Source organism: Rhinopithecus bieti, unplaced genomic scaffold, assembly GCF_001698545.2.
Source record: "Rhinopithecus bieti isolate Rb0 unplaced genomic scaffold, ASM169854v2 scaffold_6513, whole genome shotgun sequence".
Classification (NCBI taxonomy): domain Eukaryota; kingdom Metazoa; phylum Chordata; class Mammalia; order Primates; family Cercopithecidae; genus Rhinopithecus; species Rhinopithecus bieti.
In genome coordinates, this window is record NW_016805931.1 from 1,078,460 (window position 1) to 1,102,042 (window position 23,583).

The window sequence follows — 23,583 nt, forward strand, 5'->3', positions numbered from 1 at the left end:
ATCACTTTAATATCAAACCTGATAGATCTTTTGGAAAAACATGAATTGCTTATTTCAGTGTTTATATCTTGCTAATCCTCATGTACCATGTTGCTTTCAGGCTTTTAAATCAAGTAAAAGGTCTCAGAAATCACCACTAAATAACTTACTCATGTAATGAAGTACCACCTGTTCCCCCAAAAGTATTGTAATTTTTTAAAAATCAAGTAAAATACCACATTTTTTGTTTGTTTTTTAGGTGGAGACTCGCTGTGTTGCCTAGGCTGGAGTAGAGTGGTGGGATCTCGGCTCACCACAACCTCTGCATCCTGGGTTCAAGCGATTCTCCTGCCTCAGCCACTGAGTAGCTAGGATTATAGGCGCATGCTACCATGCTTGGCCAATTTTTTGCATTTTTAGTAGAGACTGGATTTCACCATGTTGGCCAGGTTGGTCTCAAACTCCTGACTTCGGGTGATCTGCCTGCCTTGGCCTCCCAAAGTGCTGGGATTACAGGCGTGAGTCACTGCACCCAGCCATAATTTAATATTTTTTTTAGATAGTTGAATGTTTTTTCTTTTTGGATTTTTTTTTTTTTTTTTTTTGAGATGGAGTCTCGCTCTGTCGCCCAGGCTGGAGTGCAGTGGCCGGATCTCAGCTCACTGCAAGCTCTGCCTCCCGGGTTCCCGCCATTCTCCTGCCTCAGCCTCCCGAGTAGCTGGGACTACAGGCGCCCGCCACCTCGCCCGGCTAGTTTTTTTGTATTTTTTAGTAGAGACGGGGTTTCACCATGTTAGCCAGGATGGTCTCGATCTCCTGACCTCGTGATCTGCCCGTCTCGGCCTCCCAAAGTGCTGGGATTACAGGCTTGAGCCACCGCGCCCAGCTGGATTTTGTTTTATATCTTGTTAGAAACAGATGCCTAATTTTTAAATAACTAGAAAGTAACATTTAGTTTTCTTGTTAATAGGACTTGTGTAAGAGCTGTTGTTATATACGGGGGAACCCAGCTGGGGCATTCAATTCGACAAATAGTACAAGGCTGTAATATATTATGTGCTACTCCTGGAAGACTGATGGATATCATAGGCAAAGAAAAGGTACGCCATATAGGAATAATGAAGTTGTGAGATTTGATCCTTTTTTTTTTGGTATGGGAAAAGGAAAGAATGAGGTAAAGACAGATGTATTTACTAGAGCACCATTTATGTGTTAGCCTCCATCACATTCTTTGAATGCATTCTTACATAATTCTCAAGATAATCGCAACAGGGAATAGTGTTTTCTAATTTATACTTGGGAAAACAAACTCATTGAGATTATGTAATTTATTTTAAAAATCCCTCAGTTAGCTCTAGTAAGTATAGAGCTAATGTTAGAATCTGGGTCTGGTTCCAGAATCCATATTCTATGTCCCACTACACTGGGGGAAAAATGTAGTTAGTAACTTTCTATCTGGTTTCATACATGTCTTGGGGAAATAGTTCTTCTCCTGTAAGAAACCCTTTGTGGCATCAATAATTCTGTCTCCTGTGTAAGCATGGGAATGATACTAACCAGGATTGTTAATTTTCTAAATCTTTAAAAAGATTTTAGGGCCATGTACTTATTTAGGAATTCATATACCACATTTTTACATCTCTAAATCAGTACTTTCAGTTCACCTTAATGAACCAGATACACTTTTTAAAAACTCTTTCAAGGGTCCTTCTGAGTTAAGAGTCTTTTCTTTTTTTTTTTCTGAGACAGAGTCTTGCTCAGTCACCCGGGCTGGAGTGCAGTGGCGCAATCTCAGCTCACTGCAAGCTCTGCCTCCCGGGTTCATGCCATTCTCCTGCCTCAGCCTCCGGAGTAACTGGGACTACAGGCGCCTGCCACCACGCCTGGCTAATTTTTTTTTGTTTGTATTTTTAGCAGAGACGGGGTTTCACTGTGTTAACCAGGAGGGTCTCTTATCTCCCGACCTCGTGATATGCCCGTCTCAGCTTCCCAAAGTGCTGGGATTACAGGCATGAGCCACTTCAGCCTCCAGAGTAACTGGGACTACAGGCATGTGCCACTTGGGAGGCTGAAGCAGGAGAATCACTTGAACCCAGGAGGCAGAGGTTGCAGTGAGCTGAGCTTGTGCCACTGCACTCCAGCCTGGGCAACAGAGCAAGACTCCGTCTCAAAAAAAAAAAGGTGCAGTTAATAGAACTTTTAAGTAATTGCAGAAAGTTTTATTGCACAGTGTTGATCTAGATGTTTGGTTTCTTTTAGACTTAATTTTAAAAATGCTTTATAACAGAAAATTGAACTGAAATAATGCAGTAATATCTAAGCATAACAATTCTCATTTTATACACCAATTTCTAGTCTTTGTTCTTCACAGTATTTTAACAGTTGGAATTGTGGAGAATAGTTTAATATAAACTAATATGCATTTTCTCTTTTACCTTTGAAAATATCCTTAAAGATTGGTCTCAAACAGATCAAATATTTAGTTTTGGATGAAGCTGATCGCATGTTGGATATGGGTTTTGGTCCAGAAATGAAGAAGTTAATTTCTTGCCCAGGAATGCCATCAAAGGAACAGCGCCAAACCCTTATGTTCAGTGCAACTTTTCCAGAGGAAATTCAAAGGTTAAGTTTTTTTCTTAAATAATTTGGTTATATACATACTTTTATCAAAGTGGAAGCAATGTGAATATCCTATTTTAGAGATTTGTCTTGAAGATTTTAATATAGGTAGTTTAAAAGTAGATGTATTTCTAAAATGTTTACCTTTAGAAATTTGTGTTAACATCACATTTTATTTAAAAAGTGTGTGTGTGTGTGTGTGTGTGTGTGTGTGTTGCATAGAATGCAGCTAGGGTTTAATAAGTGCTTACTAAATGAAGTTATTTTTATTATTATGCCTTCTTTTCAAACCTAAATGTATAGGATTTGGGAGAACTGAGGCTTTGATAGAAAATTCATATACCAATTATTGGCAGATATTTGAAGATCATGTTATATACCATGTGTTCTAGTGAATTCAGAGATTAGGGTGACACATCCCTACTGGAATGGTGACTCTTTTTCCTGCTTAGCCCCTTGTCTCAAGGAGCCAGAAGTGCCCAGGCAACAACAGAAGCTTATACAGATGGTCCTGTGGTTCAATGTATGATTTTATGATTTTTCAACTTTGTAATGGTTTATCATAGGTATTAATTGCATTTTTGACTTAAGATATTTTGGACTTACAATAGGTTTATCAGGATGTAACCCTGTTGTAAGTGGGGAACCATCTGTAATTCAGCAGGACTCTTGCTATTTTCTCTAGTGGAACTTTTCTCTTTGGGAACCAAGACCTCAAAACCTATAGAACGTAAAGTTGGTGGACAAGAAGGGATGGGAAGCATAGATTTCCCAAGTGGGTCATTGAGAATGATGATAGGTGGGCCTGTATTGCTTGCTTTCCTGAATTCCCAGACTCATGCACCATATATAGATATTTGATTTGAAGAATTACTGTGTCATGTTGGATAATGCCCTGTCTTCATAAAGAGTTGCCTCCCAACTGGCCCTTGAACTTTTTTTTCTGCAGACAGTTCCAGTGTTCTCTCAGGTTGGCAGTTTCTGAGTGATGCGGTATATATTATCTGTGAATCCTATGGTTATGGGCCTGTCCCAACGCCTCTTTTGCTTTAAAGTTGGTCCCCTGGTTTGATAGAATGTTACATGGGATCCTGTGCTAGTATATCAAACATTCCCAAGCCCTTGAATAGTGGTGCTGGCTATTGATCTATTTTTTATATGGTAAATCTTTGTGTAAAGTTAGGAAGAAAGAGTTCTTTATTGAGGGAAAATAGAACTCATAAGACAGCATTAGATCAATTGGCAGGATATTTTTCTTTCTTAGTGATACATAAAACAATCATTTCTTAACAGTTGAATAGTATTTCCTTCTTTCCTTCCTTTCCTGTCCTTTCTTTTTTTTTTTTTTTTTTCATTTGAGACGAAGTCTTGCTCAGTCGCCCAGGTTGGAGTGAAATGGTGTGATCTTGGCTCACTGAAACCTCCATCTCCTGGGTTCAAGTGATTCTCCTGCCCCAGCCACCCGAGTAGCTGGGATTACAGGCGCCTGCCACCACGCCTGGTTAATTTTTTTTTTTTTTTGTATTTTTAGTAGAGATGGGGTTTCACCATGTTGGCCAGGCTGGTCTCGGAATCCTGACCTCAGGTGATCTGCCCGCCTCGGCCTCCCAAAGTGCTGGGATTACAGGCATGAGCCACCGCACCCTGCCCTGGATAGTATTTTCAATTGGAGATGGGGTATTTGCATTCCCACCATTTGCTTTGGTAACTATCTAATTAGCAGCCTGACTCTTTTTAGATTTACCCTGAAATGGGAAAGTATTTGTATGTTGACCACCCAAAATGGCAAACGTGTACTACTGTCAGTAATATTTGTTGAGGATCTTTTGTGAATCGTATTTGATTATAAACTTTGGGGATATATGTTAAACAAAATAAGCTCCTATCTGACCTTGGGTTGTTTACATTCTTTGCTTCCTGACTCTTCCTCAGTTGCTTCATTGTCTGCTCTTAAATGTTACCAGTTGCCCATCATTCTGTGCAAAGTCCTTTTCTCATTCTGCATATTCCCTGAGTTATGGTATATCTGTTCCCTTGGCTTCTAGTTATACCTGTAACTCTGCCATGGCTTCTAGTTATACCTATAACTCTCCCAGATTTCTTCCCTGTATTCCTAATCTCTCTCTGTAGCCCCAGACATTTTTTTTTTTTTTTTTTTTTGAGACAGAGTTTCGCTCTTGTTGCCCAGGCTAGAGTACAATGGCACGATCTCAGTTCACCACAACCTCCGCCTCCAGGGTTCAAGTGATTCTGCCTCAGCCTTCCCAGTGGCTGGGATTACAGGCATGCACCACCACATCTGGCTAATTTTGTATTTTTAGTAGAGATGGGGTTTCCCCATGTTGGTCAGGCTGGTCTTGAACTCCTGACCTCAGGTGATCCGCCCGACTCGGCCTCCCAAAGTGCTGAGATTGTGTGAGGCACCAAACCCGGCCCAGACTTTCAAATTTAACTTCTTGGGGTGTTTTTTCTCTCAGATGAATAACTAGTAACTCACGTTCATGTCCAAAATAGAATGCAATTTTTCTTCAGCTCCCTTTTTCCAGTTTTCTTTATTCTGGTTATTGGCATCATGATCTTTTGAAGCCAGAAAGTTTTGAATCATGGTGATTCTTTTCTCACAGTCTTTTAACTCCGCTTTTAAAAATACTCAACTTGGGCCAGGCGTGGTAGCTCATGCCTATAATCCCAACACTTGGGGGAGGCTAAGGTGGGAGGAGCATTTGAGCCTAGAAGTTCAGGCCCAGCCTGGGCAACATAGTGAGACCCTGTCTATGTAAAAAAAAATTTTTTTAATTAGCTGGGTGTGGTGACATGCACCTGTAGGTTCAGCTACTCAGGAGGCTAAAGTGGGAGGATGTCTTGAGCCCGGGAAGTTGAGGCTGCAGTGATCCATGGTTGTGCCACTATACTCTGGCCTAGGCAACAGAGTAAGACCCTGTCTCAGTACAACGTGGCAGTGATATTAGGGTTCTCCAGAAGGACAGAACCAATAATATATATATAGATATAAAAGTAAGTTTATTAGGGAAAATTGGCTCACACAATCACAAGGTAAAGTCCCATGATAGGCTATCTGCAAGCTGGAGAAGAGAGAAACCAGTAGTGGCTCAGTCCAAGTCTGAAAGCCTCAAAACCAAGTAAGCTGATAGATCCCCCAAGAAGCCGCTGGTGCATGTCCCAGAGTCCAAAGTCTGAAGAACCTGGAGTATGATGTCCAAGGGCAGGAGGAGCAGAAGCAAGCATCCAGCATGGGAAGAAGAAAGAGAGCCAGAAGACTCAGCAAGCAAAGTTACCCCACCTTCTTCTGCCTGCGTCATTGTAACCGTGCTGGTAGCCAACTGGATGGTGTCCACCCACATTTAGGGTGGGCCTTCTTCTCCCGGTCTACCAACTGAAATGTCAGTCTCCTCTGGTAGCACCCTCAGAGACACATCCAGAAATAGTTTTTCACTGACCATCTAGGCATCCCTCAATCCAGTCAAGTTGACACCAAATATTAACCATTACAGCAGTAATCTCTAAAATATTTCATATCTGTTAGCTTCTTCTCTATTTCCCACCTTAATTTAGGTCCTTATCAGTTTTGCCCTGCTCACTGGAAGTGGCTTTTTAACCTGTCTCCCTGCTTCTAGTGTCACTTCTGCATTAGTGGCAATGCCAAAATAAAGTCTGATTCTTTTAGACATTTATTTAAAATAAACCTTCCCATATCTTTTCATCTTCATAGACTGATTTTTAAACTCTTTAACACATGACAATCTCAGGCTTACCTGCTACTTTCTTACCTGGAGTCGTGTGTTTCTAATCTACTAGAGCTATTTCCTCTTGGCTGAGAAAGCTGAATTTTACTTTTCTCATTATTTGTGCCTGTTTCTTCTTTCCTTCTGCATAGAAAGCCTTTCCCCAATCATTAGTGTTCCACATTCTTGCCTGCTGCTTCCCTAGATCAACCTAGATCAAGCTTCAAACTTGAAGCCTTTTTTTTTTTTTTTTTTTTTTGAGGTAAGGTCTCACTCTTGTTGCCCAGGCTGGAGTTCAGAGGCACAATCATGGTTCACTGCCATCTCGACCTCCCTGACTGAAGCCATCCTAGGCCCACCTCAGCCTTCTGGGTAGCTGGGACTACAGGTGTGCGCATACGCACCTGGCTAATTTTTTATTTTTTGTAGATTTGGGGTTTCACCATGTTGGCCAGAATGGTCTCAAACTCCTGGACTCAAGTGATCCACATGCCTTGGCCTTCCAAAGTGCTGGGATTATAGGCATGAGCCACTGTGCCCCGCCTCAAACTTGAGGATTTTTCTAAATAGACATCATTTCATCCATTTCCTGCTAGTGTATCTTGTGAAAGAAACTATTTAAGTCACTTTGTACATTTCTTGGAACATAGTGTTCAGTAAACATTATTCTAACACTAAAATTGTAATTTTTTAAATATATCTTTCCTACTTGATGTGATGACCTCATAGGCTAACACCATGTTCATCTTTCTACTCCCAGTACCTTGTATACATGACACAAAACACTCTGTAGTTTTAGTGAAGGAAAAGAATGATGGAGAATTTCAGATGAGTTCAACTTTTGTGCCTGGGTGACAGAGTGACTCTAAAAGAAGGCAAAAAAAAAAAGCTTTTCTTTTATGATAAGAGATGAAGTAAGGAGAAAGAAGAAGCAGTGATTTATTAAGATTCTGGATATGCTGAATTTGAGCTATTTTCATGAAGGAGCCAGCTGGTAAATAAGGGACTGCTACATAGGAGGGAGAAGCATTGAAGAGAGATTTGAACCTCCCCATTTATCCCTAAAAACTCATCTTTCTCATTAGCAACTTTGTCCACTCCCCCATGTTTCTATGTGATCTAAAGCAAGACTTCTCAGTTGCATGCTGATAGTGAGTTAACTATGTGTCAAGATATTGATACCCTTAACCTTTGGGGCAGGCACACCTATCCTGATTCCACCATGTCCCTGGGCCTTTCATCCTGTCTCACTTGTTTTGCCCAATTGTGCCTTGTAAATACTACTTTCTATGTGTGTCATGACATAGAGAGCACTGACCTAAGGTCTGGTTTGCTTGAAATCATTCATTTGAAGTAGAGTAATTTAATAGGTAATATTTTCAGAAAACAACTAATAATAGCATACATAAAAACAATGAGTGGAGAACAGAATTTGTGCCTTAGGCTTACATTTCAGTTTTTACTAAAAAATAATTCCTGCTTATTGCAGTTTATTTCTTTTAGTTGATGCTTTTTTTAAGTGTTATACACATATTTTATATAGTTTTGCATGGATAGCAAATCCACTTGTAATTACCATATACATACTGTGACAAACTTTTTCTCTAGTAGTTATGTATTTTGCAAAATGCTAATATTTTATACTGATCTTTCAAAATAGTACTTGGGTGATATAAGTAACCAATCATCTTATAGCTGTCGTAGTCTGCTGTCTGATTAATATTGAGATAACACCTACAGGAATTCAGTGGATATTATGGATACTAATGGAGAGGAGGATAAGTTAAAGAATAATCTTTTGTTTTTCAAGGTTGGCTGCAGAGTTTTTAAAGTCGAATTATCTGTTTGTTGCTGTTGGACAAGTGGGTGGAGCATGTAGAGATGTTCAGCAGACCGTTCTCCAAGTTGGCCAGTTCTCAAAAAGAGAAAAACTTGTTGAAATTCTACGAAACATAGGTATCTTATGTTGATACATTTTTTGTCATGATTTTTTTAAATGAATAATTTTTAAAAATCACTGAAGAATTGTTTGGTCTGATAAGTTTGTTTGAATTCTTTCTCCCTCTAGAGCTCTTTTATAAAAAATTTTATGATTCAGTTTTCTGGGTAAATTGTATAAAAATACAGTCCTTTCTCCACCATTAAGTTTGAAAATAGGAAGGATTTGAGACTGCATTTTAATTATTCCACCAGAAGTATATCTATTTTTTAGGAAACTAGAAAGGCTTAGTAGTGATACATGTTTACATCACACTATTACTCCATCAAAAGCAGATTATTTTTCTGTTTCTGGTTCCTAGTTCTTGCTTCCTAAGGCTTCCCAAATTCATAGATTTGAATAACTTTTTAGCTAAAAGGGGCTTAAGATCTAGTTGTCTTCCTTCACAATATCTGTGGGAAATTTTTTTTCTCCTCTACTCCCCAATCAATTTTATTTTATTTTATTATTTTTTTAGAGACATCGTCTCACTTTGTTGCCTGGCCTGAAATAATTGTGTAGTCATAGTTCATGGCAGCCTGAAACTCCTGGCCTCAAGCGACCCTCCCACCTCAGCTTCCCAAGTAGCTAGGACTATAGGCATGTACCATCATGCCTGGCTAATTCTTTATTATTTTTTTGTAGAGATAGAGATCACACTGTTGACCAGGCTGGTCTTGAACTGTTGGCCTCTATCTTCCCACCTTGTCCTCCCAAAGTGCTGAGGTTACAGCCATGAGCCACTGTACTCACCCCAATTTTACTTTTTATTATTTTTATTTTTTTGAGGCGGAGCCTTGCTTTATTGCCAGGGCTGGAGTGCAGTAGCATGACCACAGCTCATTGCAGCCTCAAGCTCCCAGGCTTAAGCAGTTCTCCCACGTCAGTCTCCTGAGTAGCTCGGACTACAGGCGTGCACCACCATGCCCAGCCAATTTTTTAGTTGTTGTAGACATGGGGTTTTTACCATGTTGCCCAGGCTGGTTTTGAACTCCTGGGCTCAAGTGATCCACTCACACTGGCCTTACAAAGTGCTGGGATTACAGGCGTAAGCCGCCATTCCTGGCCCAATTTTTATTTTTGAAGTCTTGATTTTTTAGTTTGGTTGTTTAAGATAGCCTTATTTTGAGACTGGAAACAAAAATTTTAAATATGTTCATTTTAATACCTTCTGATTACCTCACAGGCTAGATCTACTTATTATGTTATACTTTCCCCATCCACACCCTCCATTTTAGTACTTGGCGTTTCAGCTTGAATGTCAGTGTTGAGACAGAGGAATGTGAAGGTGGCTCATCTTTTAATTTCCAATAATGAGCAAGAAGAAAAAATGGAAAGGTGACTTCAAAAGCACTTACAGGCTTCTAGTCTTGAGTTTGTGCTGAGTTTTATAAAAACTTTTAAAAACCAAATACTCATCTTGAGTTTGAGAAATTTTTTGTCTTTTTTTTTTTTTTTTTTTTTTTTCCTTTTGTGGAGAACGGGGTCTCGCTGTATTACCCAGGCAGGTCTCGAACTCCTGGGCTCAAGCTATCCTCCCGCCTCTGCCTCCCTGAGAGCTGGGATTATAGGCGTGAGCCACCGCGCCCAGCCAAACTGCCTTTTTCATAATTTTAAATCAACATGGATCAAAGAATTTATTGAGCTCTTTAGTTGCCAAAGGAACCAGTAAGATGTTACAGCTAGTCAAAAGGAGAATTCAAAAAATACATGTATGTTTAGGCCAAGCTTGTCCAACCCACAACCCACAGGCCATATGCAGCCCAGGATAGCTTTGAATGTGGTTCAATGCAAATTCGTAACCTTTCTTAAAACATGGTGAGTTTTTTTGTTTGGTTTTTTGTTGTTGTTGTTTTTTTTTAGCTCATTAGCTATCAGTAGTGTTAGCGTATTTTATGTGTGACCTAAGACAATTCTCCTAATGTGGCCCAGGGAAGCCAAAAGATTGGACACCCCTAGTTTAGGCAATTAGGAATGCTAAAATTAACTTAGATGTAAAACTGGTCATTATTCAAATGCAGTAATCAATTACATTTCAGGGTAAAACTTTATTTGCATTTTTACTGAGAATCATTGGCATTGCTATCAATTGCAACAGTTATGAAAAAGACTATAGAAGGCACAAAGAGTGTGCTAGACAGTGATCTTTTTTGCTTACTTCAAATTCTTCCATAATGTTTTCTGACAGCCTGTATCTACCTCATGACCATAATAATCTCAGAGAGAGTCTTGATGACAAGAAGTTTGGTCTTATGTTTGGCTGGCTTATTGGCATGAGTGCAGCAAGATTGTTCGTTAACAATAAATAGGCCTCCTTCAGTTTGTTTTGCAAATCTAGAGCCGTACAGTATTGACTTTTACTAAAGTCACAAAATTAACTTTTGTCTGGAAGTTTTCATAAGGAATGTCAGATTGAACTTTAAAAATCCTTGATTATTTGCTGTCTAAGGGATAGGAAACTAAGTCTCAGAAACTCTCTCTACTAGGTTTCACCTGCAGTGGGTATACATTGGAGTGAATCTCACTCTACTAAAGGTCCCCCATATTTCCTGTGGTTCATGTCCTGTCAGGAAGTGTATGGCCTTCCTTAAAATCTCCAAGACTGGGCCGTGTAAGACAAGCACCAGGCCAGCTTATATGGGAGGTCTTCGTAGGCACTGATTCCATAAGGAAAGCCAACCTTTGTTCCTTAAAGTATCTGGTCGTACCTGCCATGCCGTTTTCAGGTGAGATGTTAGTTGCACAGGTAACTTGTCCACTTATATCTTGGTTAAAGGAGGCAGACAGATTCTTATTTAACTGTTGCAGATAACTACCATGAAAAGTAAGGAGACTTAGTTAAGAAATCTGAATTTGGGTTGGGATGGGGTGTCAGTGAGATGCGAGGTCAGATATGATTTTAGAATGTTTGATTTTAGTTTACAAAAGCAGTCTACTAAAATGTGTAGATGACAGCTAGCTTAAGAGGAAAAAAAGCTTCTTCATATATCCAGAAAATAGAATATTAAAATAATATTAACAGTATTGCCAACACATGACCACAGAGAGATTTTCTTCATCAGCTCATTCAGTCCTTATGTAATTCTTACTTCATTATATATGTTAGGGATCAGCTTGCATGATTCTGTCTGTTTCTAGAAGGACTAGTCCTGGAAATCTCACTCAGTCCAGTGATAGGGTCTAAAAGGTGTCAAAGCAGTCAACTTTAGAACCTTCTACCCAAGACTCTATTCTTTGAAGTATTAATAGTTCTTCACAAGGCTTGGAGTCTCCCCTTTAGGACATAGACTCTGATCTATATAGCTTACACCACAGCCTTTGGGCAAGCATCTAAAGAAGACAAAAGCTGTCTGAAGATGACAGATTTAATGATCATAGTAAATTTGTTACCGGTAATTGTTAAATATCAAGGGTCTGAGGAGGGTTCATAATAAGAATAATGCTACTGATAAAATTTTTTCTATGACATGCAAAATAAAGGTAATAAAGCCACTCAAAAAAATACTAGGTAAAACATCTGATTAAGCCTATTTTCAAAGAAGAAGCCTGATTTGTGAAAATGAGCAGATGTAATTTTTCATATCAAGAATATAAAGTAAATAGACTTAGTAGTATAATTATGAAAATTGTTTTTACTTAACAGACCTCTTTAGAGGATCTTGGAGACTCTGGGAAAGACTTACTTTGTCATGAAGTGTCAGTTTGTTCCAGAACATTGAAAAAGCACAATGAAAGACAAAATGGGAACTGAGTTCACCTGTAGATGTAGAAATAGGGTCCAGACATTTATATTTTTACAGAATGCCATGTGTAAGTCTGATGTACATCCCTAGTGAAGAACCACTGGAGAAGATGCTGGATTCAAGTTAGGAAAGAAGTAAGGTTATAGACGTTTTAAAAAGTGAAATTATGACAGGCAGCACTGTACTGTTGCATCAGGCAGCGTACCTTCAGGACTTTGATAAATATAGGGAAACTCCGTAGAGTTACTTTATAGAATTTTGAACAGTGTTTCTCCTGAGGGTAAAAACATACTTTGGATGGTGAGGGAATTTACAAATCATGAGGGACTCCCATAAAGCATGCATTAAAAAAAAAAAAAAAAAAAAACAGGCCGAATACCCCTTATCCAAAATGGTTGAGACCAGAAGTGTTTCAGATTTTTTTTTTTTTTTTGGAGATGGAGTTTCGCTCTTGTCGCCCAGGTTAGAGTGCGACTGCGTTATCTTGGCTCACAGCAACCTCCGCCTCCTGGGTTCAAGCGATTTTCCTGCCTCATCTTCCTGAGTAGCTGGGATTTCAGGCACCTGCCACCACGCCCAGCTAATTTTTGTTATCTTTAGTAGAGATGGGGTTTCACCACATTGGCCAGGCTGATCTCGAACTCCTGACCTCAGGTGATCCGCCTGCCTTGGCCTCTCAAAGTGCTGGAATTACAGGTGTGAGCCAACATGCCTGGCCATGTTTCAGATTTTTTTTTTTTATTAACTATTGGAATATTTGCAGTATATTTGTCACTTGATCATCCCTAATGCAAAACTCTGAAATGCTCCAGTGAGCATTTCCTTTGAGCATCATGTCAGTACTCAAAAAGTTTGGGATTTTGGATTTTCAAGTTAGGAATGCTCAACCTGTATTAATATTTTATGTATTCTCTTTAATCTTGGCAAAGTGTAGTCTTTTCTGGTTTGACAACTCTTACCATACAACTCTTAAATAGTAATACATTTAAAAAATAGTAATTTCTAGAATCCCTTCTTTTATAAGGTGAAATAATAAACCTTTGTGCTTTCCTTGGGGCTCTCTCTGAGAAATCTCAAAAGTTTTCTAGGTGAATTTCTTCTTCTAAATTTATAATTTGATCTTAAAAAGACAGAAGGAGTTGTCAGAGGAGAGTTGAATATTTGATTGTAGGATTTGTGGGTATGAGAGAAACTATTTGGTTATCAATTTAATTGAAGTGATAATAAAACATTTAGAAGTGAACATAGAAATTAACATGGTTGTAAATAACCCACAGCTCTTCATAAATAGGGAACTTTTCCTCTTTAAGTCCCCTTTTTTCTTCTTTTTTCCCTTCTTTTCGTCTTTTTTATTTTATTTTATTATTTATTAATTAATTTATTATTATTTTATTTATTTATTATTTTTTGAGAACGAGGTCTTCGCTCCTGTCACCCAGGCTGGAGTGCTGTGGCCAGACCGCAGCTCACTGCAAGCTCTGCTTCCCGGGTTCATGCCATTCTCCCTGCCTCACCTCCCGGGTAAGTCTGGGACTACAGCACCGCCACCTCGCCCGTGCTGGTTTTGTAGTTTTTATTAGAGATGGGGGTTTCACCGTGTTAGCCCAGGATGGTCCCCTTGGAATCTCCTGACCTCGTGATCCCCTGTCTCGGCCCCTAAAAGTGCTGGGATTACAGCTTTGAGCCACCGCGCCCGGCCAACTTTTTTTTTTTTTTTTAAACAAACAGACCTAATAAAGTCAACAGAATCTCTTGAAGATCTAGCTGAATTACAAGGAGAGTAAAGAATAACTTTTATCCAGTTGGTAATGCTCCTGAAGGAAAAAAAACTCCATAAGGGAAAGCATTAAACAGTAAATCCCAAGAAAGTAATTCCATCAAACTAAGTGACCTTTGCTAAAAGTATTAACACCTTTTATAGCTTTATCTTTGACCAAGTGTTATAAATCAAAGCAGATAAAATACAGTTTCAAGTTTTATCTTTCATTGTGCCATTTTTTCAATGTTCTGGAACAAACTGACAGTTTTAGGACAAAATGTGTTCCCCCATTCCTAAGATCCTCTAATGGGGGTCTGTCAAGTAAAAATAATTTTTCCAAATTTATTCTTAATAATTATTTTAATAGGCAAATATTGTTCAAATAATTATTTAAAGGTTATCTAGGTGTTAATTTTAATTATAGTAAATATCAAAACACACAAGAAAAACTCCAGGATTGTCAGTGTTTTATGAGTTTAAATGTGACAGAGACCAAAATGGTTTGAAAGCACTAAACGACTTTTTTTTTTTCCTTGAAATAAAAGCAATTACAGTTTTATTACTGTCCTGTTATTCCCTGGCGTAGTTTGCAACCACTTATGTTAATTATATCTTTTAATTTAGTAACTTCCTATTTCATAAAGGAAATTGGGAGTAGGGAGATGGGAAGCTGAGAGATCCTCATACGCAAGCCATTGGTCCCCTACTGTTTTCAGTTACCCGAAAGATTTTGGAAATTACCTTCAACGATGGTATTTTTTCAAAACAATAAATACTATTGGAATAAATGATGAATTTAGTTGAAACAGATATCCATTTTCATAAACTCTTAAACATCATGGGAGGAATACTACTAGCTTAGTTTTTGCTGGTAAACCTCTATACCATTAGGAAAAACAAACCCAAGTAAAATAAAGTGTGTTAAACTTAACACTGATAATGGGAAAACGGTTTTTTTTTTTTTTCTTTTTAAAGCAAAGGTTATTAGTCTCATTTACCAAAGATTTCACCTTAATTAGTGTGAACTTGGATTCTTTTTTTTTTTTTTGAGATGGAAGTCCACCTGCGCTCTGCCGCCAGGTGGAAAGTGCAAGTGGCCGGATCTCAGCTCACTGCAAGCTTCCGCCTCCTGGGTTTATGCATTCTCCTGCCTCTTGGCTCCCTAAGTAGCTGGGACCTGCGGGCGCCTGCCCCTCGCCCGGCTAGTTTTTTTGTATTTTTATGTAGAGACGGAGTTTCACCGGGTTAGGGGCCCCCCAGGGATGGTCTCGATCTCCTTGACCTCGTGATCGCCGTCTCGGCCTCCAAGGAAGTGCTGGGATTACAGTGCTTGAGCCACCAACGCCTTGCCACCTTGGATTCTTAAAATGTTTCTGATTCTTGTAATAGTTTTTTTCCAAAAGTTTAATATAGGTTTAATATATTTTAAATATATCCTTTAAATATAAATATTTATAATTTAATTTTATATATAATTTATATTTTATAATTTAATATTAATTTAATATTTTAATATAAATATTTAATATATTTATATTTAGATTAATATTAATAAAATATTTTAATTATATTTAATTATTTAATATAAAAAGTTTTAATATATTTTTCCAAAAGTTTAGAGCAATTACAAGTTCAATTTCTTTTTACTTTCTGATATTTAAGGAATATTTACTTCGATAACATTTCTCTTTCTATTCATCTTTATAAACAAATTTGAATAGAGTTCCTTTAAGAGACTTTGTAATTTAAAGTGTTAATACTTTTATAGGGGCTGGGCGCGGTGGCTCACGCCTGTAATCCCAGCACTTTGAGAGGCTGAGGTAGGCAGATCACAAGGTCAGGAGACAGAGAGAGACCATCCTGGCTAACACAGTGAAGCCTGTCTCTACTAAAAATACAAAAAAAAAAAAGCCGGGCATGGTGGTGGGCGCATGTAGTCCCAGCTACTCGGGAGGCTGAGGCAGGAGAATAGCATGAATCCAGGAGGCAGAGCTTGTAGTGAGCCAAGATTGCGCCACTGCACTCCAGCCTGGGCGACAGAGCGAGACTCCATCTCAAAAAAAAAAAAAAAAAAAAAAACTTCTGTAGGATAGCCACAACTGATTTCACATAATGATAAAACCCTTTCTGAATTACAGGCACATAGATAACTTATAGCCTCAGTTCCACCACGTCAGCCACACATCAGGAGTGAACACAGAAATACAAAAATTTATGATCAAGTAACTAAAGCCAGAATTCTTTATATTCTTAGTTGATTTTGGCTCACAGGGCAAATACATACAGAAATAGACCAACAAAATTGATTCTCTATCATTTTTCACCCAACAGAGGTTGATAGTCTTATAAAGCTAAATTTGCAGTCATTGCCGCCACCAATGGGAAATAGCTCATTGTCTGACCTAGAACAAATACAAAATTAGTAGGGAAAAACTAGGGAAATAGAATCAGCAGAGTTAAATTTTTATTGCTACTTGCAGTTCACACTGGGAACCAAGGAAAGACAAGACCAGGGCTTGAGCTCAGCAGTGCTATGTACGTGGCTCTGTCAGATGAATCCATTTTAGCCTTGGGCGTCTTGTTGGATGACCTCTGGAACTGTTGAAACAATTTTTAATAAAACATAAAATCATCATTCTGAAATAAATGTAAAATGACCATGATTCAAAGATTTAACTCATTATGGGAACCAGTTAGCATTTTGATTTTGCTACTTGGTCGTTTAATAGATATCTAAGGCTTAAATATCCTCTCTAAATGATTTTTTCCTGTAGTCTTCCTATATCAGTTAATGTTAGTTCCATTTTTCCAGTTGCTCAAACAGAAAATCTTGGAATCACTCTTGATTTCTTTCTCAAACTATACGTCTCATCTGTTAGCAAAATCCTCTTGATTCTACCATCAAATTATATGTAGAATCCTTTAAATCCTCAGTTAAAGATCAGATCATGTTACTTCTCTGCTCGAAACCCCATGTTTTCCCTTCTTAGAGTAAAAACGTTCTTTCAGTAGCCATCAAGGCCCTTTATGATATGGCCTCCATTACCTCTCTGACTTTATCTCCTATTGCTCTCCCTACTCCAGCCACACTTGGCCCATTACTCTTCCTCATATATACCAGGTAGACTTCTGCCTCATGACCTTTGTACTTGCTATTCCCTCTGCCCAGGATGTAGAGGCCACATTAGGATCTCTTTTCTGTTTGATGAGTATAAGAACACCCATTTCTTTCTTTTTTTTTTTTTTTTTGAGACAGAGTCTCGCTCTGTTGCCCAAGCTAGAGTGCAGTGGCCGTACCTCAGCTCACTGCAAGCTCCGCCTCCCAGGTTCACACCATTCTCCTGCCTCAGCCTCCCGAGTAGCTGGGACTACAGGCGCCTGCCACCTCGCCCGGCTAGTTTTTTTTTTGGTATTTTTTAGTAGAGACGGGGTTTCACCAGGATGTTCGCCAGGATGGTCTCGATCTCCTGACCTCGTGATCCTCCCGTCTCGGCCTCCCAAAGTGCTGGGATTACAGGCTTGAGCCACTGCGCCCGGCCAAGAACACCCATTTCTCAGAGGCTTAGACTTGTCTTTCCCTCTTCCTTAAGCTGTTTTCCTAGATACCTGCACAGTTCACTATCTTTATTTATATCTTTACTAAGATACCATCTAATTGGGATATCTAAAGTAGGCCTGTCTAATAAGCCTATCTTAAAGTATCTAAAGTAATCATCTCTGGACCTTTTATCTTACTGATTTTTTCCTTTTTAGTACTAAATGCATAATATGTATTTGCCTCCCCATAGTGAAAGCAGTGGCTTTTATTTCTGTATATCCAACAGAAACGTTGACAGGCATCTAGTAGGCACTCAATATTTGCTGAATAAATGGTGTGAGCTGACAGAGAAATGGGGAGAGTGATTATGAACAGTAATACATTTGTATATGCTTTAAAGCTATAAATTATCTTTCTTCTCTAACATTTTATAGGGAAATTCCCTGTATGGGAAAATCTCCGGCCCATGCTTGAATTTCTACTGGTTAAATATTTTAAGAAATAAATATTCCTTAGCAAGTTAAGACCCTGGGATAAGGCTGTCATTTAATTTTTTAATCTGTAAAATATTTTGGGAATGAAGGGATTTGAATTAGAGATAATGTTTGGAACACTGATTATATAGAATTAAGCAGCCCCAGGTCAGATGCCACTATTGTAAACACCTCGGGCAATCACGGGAGAATGAAAGATTGGATTATCTTGAGAGGTAGACAGCAAAAATCATTTATAGAGCGAGGGAAATGGAGGGGAGAAAAGGACTAAGACGATTTTATACTACTAAGAGTTGGCAGACAGATATGACTTACCTTTCCCTAAGGTTCTACTTCTTGTGTTGGCCTGGGAGGAGGAAGGACAAGCTAATTTTTTAAATCCCTGAACTAGGAAAACAGTCCTTGTGTCTTTGACATCCATTCTAGAATTAGAGTCCCTCTCATGTACCAGGTCCGGCTGTGGTGCTGGTAATAAATACAGTGGCGGACAAAGTTTCCTGTTCAAGCACGGCCTCCTACCCCTGCTTTATTTTTCATTTCCTGATTTTGAAGTTTGAATATTAATAATTTCATTTGTCCTGTAGGGGATGAAAGAACTATGGTCTTTGTTGAAACTAAGAAAAAAGCAGATTTTATTGCAACTTTTCTTTGTCAAGAAAAAATATCAACTACAAGTATTCATGGGTGAGTAGATGAATATAATTTCTTATTAGGGGAATGACTTCTATTTGGTATTTAAGAAACATCAATTTATATAACTAATGTGATATAATCCTAGGATTGGGATTCAGAATTCTCTCAGATCTAAACTGTTTTTGTCCTTTATATGAGGAAAAGAGTAATACCCAGGAGTACTAAACTAGTATTTTCATCTTCATTCTTAGTTTTAGAACTAAGCGGTTGTGGTGGGTAAGATAAAGGTCTGCCTTAGACAGCCTCAACATAAGGAGTGGAAACTTCTCGAGATCTCACTTAAGGATCTCTGGCCCCATATCAAGTTTTTCCTTTGCTAAATCTAATCTTTCTTAGGCCTTTTTAAAATTGGAGTGCTTTAAAATGTCATATTAATACAGTTTTATTGGCACTTTATTAGTAGATCCTAAAATATTGCATAGTATATGGCATTCTGAAATTATACTTTAAAAATATTTTTTTAAGCAAGCCTTCTAATCAAGTAGTTGTATATTTTATGTTAAGGCTATAAAGCATAGAGATTATAATAGGATTTGATTTTTGTCAGACTTGAGTTTGTATTCTGTCTCTACATATTAGTTGTTACTTTACATCATTTGCAAATGGAGATAATTTTTGCAACTCAAAGTATTATTGTGAGGATTAAATAAAATGGTAGCTTGGAAGAAATTAGTATACTACCTGGTATATAAGAAGTGAACATTAATGTTAAATGCTGCTATTCTTTTTTTTTTTTTTTTTTTGAGATGGAGTCTCGCCCAGTTGCCCAGGCTGGAGTGCAGTGGCACGGTCTTGCTCACTGTAACCTCTGCACCCCCGGGTTCAAGTGATTCTCCTGCCTCAGCCTCCCGAGTAGCTGGGTTTACAGGTGCATGCTACCACGCCCAGCTAATTTTTTGTATCTTTAATAGAGATGGGGTTTCACCATGTTGGCCAGGCTGGTCTAGATCTCCTGACCTTGTGATCCACCTGCTGCAGCCTCCCAAAGTGCTGGGATTACAGGTGTGAGCCACTGTGCCCAGCCAAATGTTGCTATTCTTACTATTATTAAAAAGAAATGTGTATGTTGAACTTTAATGATTTTAAGAGTGGTTCTAATAACATGCTTTCTTTTCTTTCAAGTGATCGGGAACAGAGAGAGCGGGAGCAAGCTCTTGGAGATTTTCGCTGTGGGAAGTGCCCAGTTCTTGTTGCTACTTCAGTAGCTGCCAGAGGGCTGGATATTGAAAATGTGCAACATGTTATCAATTTTGACCTTCCTTCTACCATTGATGAATATGTTCATCGAATTGGGCGTACTGGTCGTTGTGGGAATACTGGCAGAGCTATTTCCTTTTTTGATCTTGAATCGGATAACCACTTAGCACAGCCTCTAGTAAAAGTATTGACAGATGTAAGTTAAACTTTTAAAATGGAATGGATAGTTTTCTTCGTTGTTGAAAGTAGACATTTTATGCATATATATATAACAAGTAAACTTTTCCAATCTTTAAGACTTTATGTTGCATATGAAGTCAATTTTTTTTAAAGGCTCAACAGGATGTTCCTGCATGGTTGGAAGAAATTGCCTTTAGTACATACATTCCTGGCTTCAGTGGTAGTACAAGAGGAAACGTGTTTGCATCAGTTGATACTAGAAAGGTTAGTAGAAGGGAAAAATTCAGAACTTATCTTCTGGTTACTCTTTGTAAATGTTGTGCTTAATATTGTGATGTAACTATAATATTTAATAATCAAGCCTGGAAGGTAGCTATTTTATTATTTCATTAACATTTTATGTATATACATATTTTTGGTTTTAAAGGTCAGGAATTAACTTTGAGATTTATGCCTAAACAGTCTCCTTTCCCAGATTTTAAATTTTAATTTGGAATCTTTTAAATTTCTGATGGAATTATTTTTGAATTCTGACATTAATAATTAATATAAAATACAGGACCTATTGGGGTTACAAGCCTTTTATTTTCTCTCTCTTTTTTTTTTTTTTTTGAGATAGTATCTGGCTCTATTGTCCAGGCTGGAGTGCAGTGGCATGATCTTGGCTCACTGCAACCTTCGCCTCCCAGGTTCAAGCAATTCTCGTGCCTTAGCCTCCAGTATATCTGGGATTACAGGCATGTGCCACCATGCTCAGCTGGGTTTGTGTGTGTGTGTGTGTGTGTGTGTGTTTTTAATAGAGACAGGATTTCACCATGTTGGCCAGGCTGGTTTCAAACTCATGGCCTCAAGTGATCCACCTGCTTCAGACTCAAAGTGCTGAGATTACAGGCATGAGCCACTGCGCCCAGCCATAAGGCTACAAGTCTTTTCTGGTATGTCAGGTTTTTATAGACTGAGCACAACCTTTATATAGAAACAATGAACATGCTAATTAAATATTTATGCTGTTTCATTGAGTGTAGTGCATTAAGTTTTCCCCACTTGTCAAAACTGTTGACTTAAAAAATATTTTTATTGAAACATTTTGTGCAATTTAGACTTCCTGGTTTGACATGAGCCTTTTTTCGGGTGAATCAGATTTAGTGAGAATAAAGTTCTTTGTGTATTTGGGGAAGACATAATAGACACTTTGAGTCCTTGCTCTCAGTCTGAGTGATGTAACTTTAAAGCTGTCATAAAATTAAATGTTTGTTTCTTTTTTTTTTTTTTTAAATAATTACCAGGGCAAGAGCAGTTTGAACACAGCTGGGTTTTCTTCTTCACAAGTTCCCAACCCAGTAGATGATGAGTCATGGGATTAAAGCCAAAACATCCTTCAAGTCTGGTTTTGATGCAGAGAAGAAAATAGTTTTGATTTTTGAGTTTTTAACAGAAGTATAAAACTTGACATTCTCATAGCTCCTCTCCTTGTATTCTCACTCCTACACTTAAAAAAAAAATCCTTACTGACTAGTTATGTGAGATGCTAAAACTTACAACAGTGCAGTTACTGATACAAACGGTGTTAACTAGAAATATTAAAGCATTCTAAATGTCTTTCTTATTTCTGGTATATTCTTCAGGGGGCTTAGACATGTTTAATTTAAATGCCAAGTCTTACTATAGTGTTTATTGATCTTATAAAACAAGTAAATAGGATATGATACACTTTTGGTTAAAATTACTGGGTCTCATTTTACTTGAGTCTTTAAAACAGTAGTGTGTCACTATAGTGTGATAACATAATCTTTAAGAAACAGTAAAATACTTAAGCCTTTCAAAGTGATTTTGATTTTTAGATCATCAGATGTATGATGAAAATGGTTAAATGTTTGTGATGGGAGCTCTGTACTCAATGGCATAACAATGTTTGTTTTTATAATATACAATCTTTCCTTGAAATAAAGGATGAAACACTTTTCCCTTAAGTTTTCCATCAGCACTTTAAATTTTTCTTTGTTGCATATCCTAGCCCAAACTCCTGTATTTTTGAAACTGTTTTTTTGTGTCTTGTGTAACCAATGCAGTGAACAAAGTCTTACATAAATTAAATATTAATTATAAAATACATTACAGATGTGGCAATGAAAATCTTAGGACTCAAACCCGTTTATCAACAAAAAACAATGCTGCTTACTCTTTCCATAAATTTTCGATTCATATTTTAAGATTGATGAAAGAACCCTGTCTTTCTTCATTTTCCATTATATATCTTGAACTTGCTATGCCTACAATATATGAAGTTTTTTTTTTTTTTTTTTTTTTGAGATGGAGTCTTGCTCTTGTTGCTAAGGCCGATGTGCAATGGCGTGATTGTGGCTCACTGCAACCTCCGCCTCCCGGGTTCAATCAATTCTCCTGCCTCAGCCTCTCCTGAGTAGCTGGGATTACAGACACGCACCACTGTGCCCAGCTAATTTTTAGTAGAGACAGGTTTCACTATGTTGGCCAGCCTGGTCTCGACCTCCTGACCTCGTGATCTGCCCGCCTCAGCCTCTCAAAGTGCTGGGATTACAGGCATGAGCCACCACGCTCAGCCCAAAGTTCTTAATAAATTGTTAAATGAATGAACCCAAATATTTAAGACCCAGTGAGGTGTAGATACTGGGGCAACAAAAATGATTGGTATTGTTACTGTTCACCTAAACAATCCAAAGTGACATGTCCCTGATGTATATCTTGTTATGGGAATTTAGTTAATAAATGAGGCATCACATATGAAAAAGGAAGGCATATCAACAGATAGTGTGTTAGGATAACTGGGTAGATGCCTACCTCATGCCATATTCAAAATTAACTTCATGTGAATTATAAAATATTAAAACTAATAGTTAAATATTAACCCTTTGAAGGGTTGACTTTAAGCTAAAGAACAGAAATCAAAAAGGAAACAGATTTGTTCACTCAAGGAAGGATTAGTTGCCTACCTAAAAAATAGTGAAAAGTAGACAAGGAAAAATACTACTGTGACCACAGTGGTTATCAATGTTCTGTATATGTGGATATACTAATAGAAGAATGCAAAGAACATAGAAACTCAAAAAGAGAAGTTCAGTTAGTAAAAATACAGGACATATTCCACTTTTATTCTGTTATCTCACTTCTGGGAAAGGCTAAATGAATGAAGGTGTTTGGATTGTTATTTGTAATATCTGTGTGTCTTAATTTTCTAGTTTCATTTAGGAAGAGTATAGGCCAGTCTTGTCTCATTTTTTTCATTGCTTTTTTTTTTTTTTAACAGATTGCTCCTTCTGAACTGATTCCTTTTCAGCTTTTGCTTGATTTGTCAGATTACCATAGTAGTGTTACTGAATCAAATACAAAAAAGAAAAGGAAATGTATCATACATCTATCACCATCACAGATGAACTGTAAATGTCCCTAAGTTTAATTACTCTCCTCGTTTGTAGGTATAGGTTTGAATCATCTCTTTAAAAGTTATCAAAGTAACATGCATAAATTAGAAAATAATATGCCATAGAAGCATTTATAATAGAAAGCAATATTCTTCTGCCCCTCCCCTTCCAAATTGCCATTCCACATCCAACAGTCAACTATTAACCATTTCTGTTCACTGCCATCATATACAGGTTGAGTATCCCTTATCTGAAATGCTTG

General features: G+C 37.9%; 1 protein-coding gene across 7 annotated transcripts in view; it reads left to right on the forward strand.

The window, feature by feature from the left end:
• The window catches only part of DDX4 (DEAD-box helicase 4), a 78,666-nt gene extending 57,144 nt beyond the window's left edge, over positions 1–21,522 (forward strand). For all 7 annotated transcript variants that reach the window (XM_017874207.1, XM_017874203.1, XM_017874201.1 and 4 more), the window contains 7 exons: positions 950–1,079; positions 2,435–2,601; positions 8,152–8,297; positions 18,438–18,537; positions 19,669–19,939; positions 20,077–20,187; positions 21,210–21,522. In XM_017874207.1, the coding sequence (XP_017729696.1) occupies positions 950–1,079; positions 2,435–2,601; positions 8,152–8,297; positions 18,438–18,537; positions 19,669–19,939; positions 20,077–20,187; positions 21,210–21,287 (1,003 nt within the window). In that variant the 3' untranslated portion in view covers positions 21,288–21,522. The remainder of the gene's footprint in view (positions 1–949; positions 1,080–2,434; positions 2,602–8,151; positions 8,298–18,437; positions 18,538–19,668; positions 19,940–20,076; positions 20,188–21,209) is intronic.
• The last annotated feature ends 2,061 nt before the right edge of the window (positions 21,523–23,583 follow it).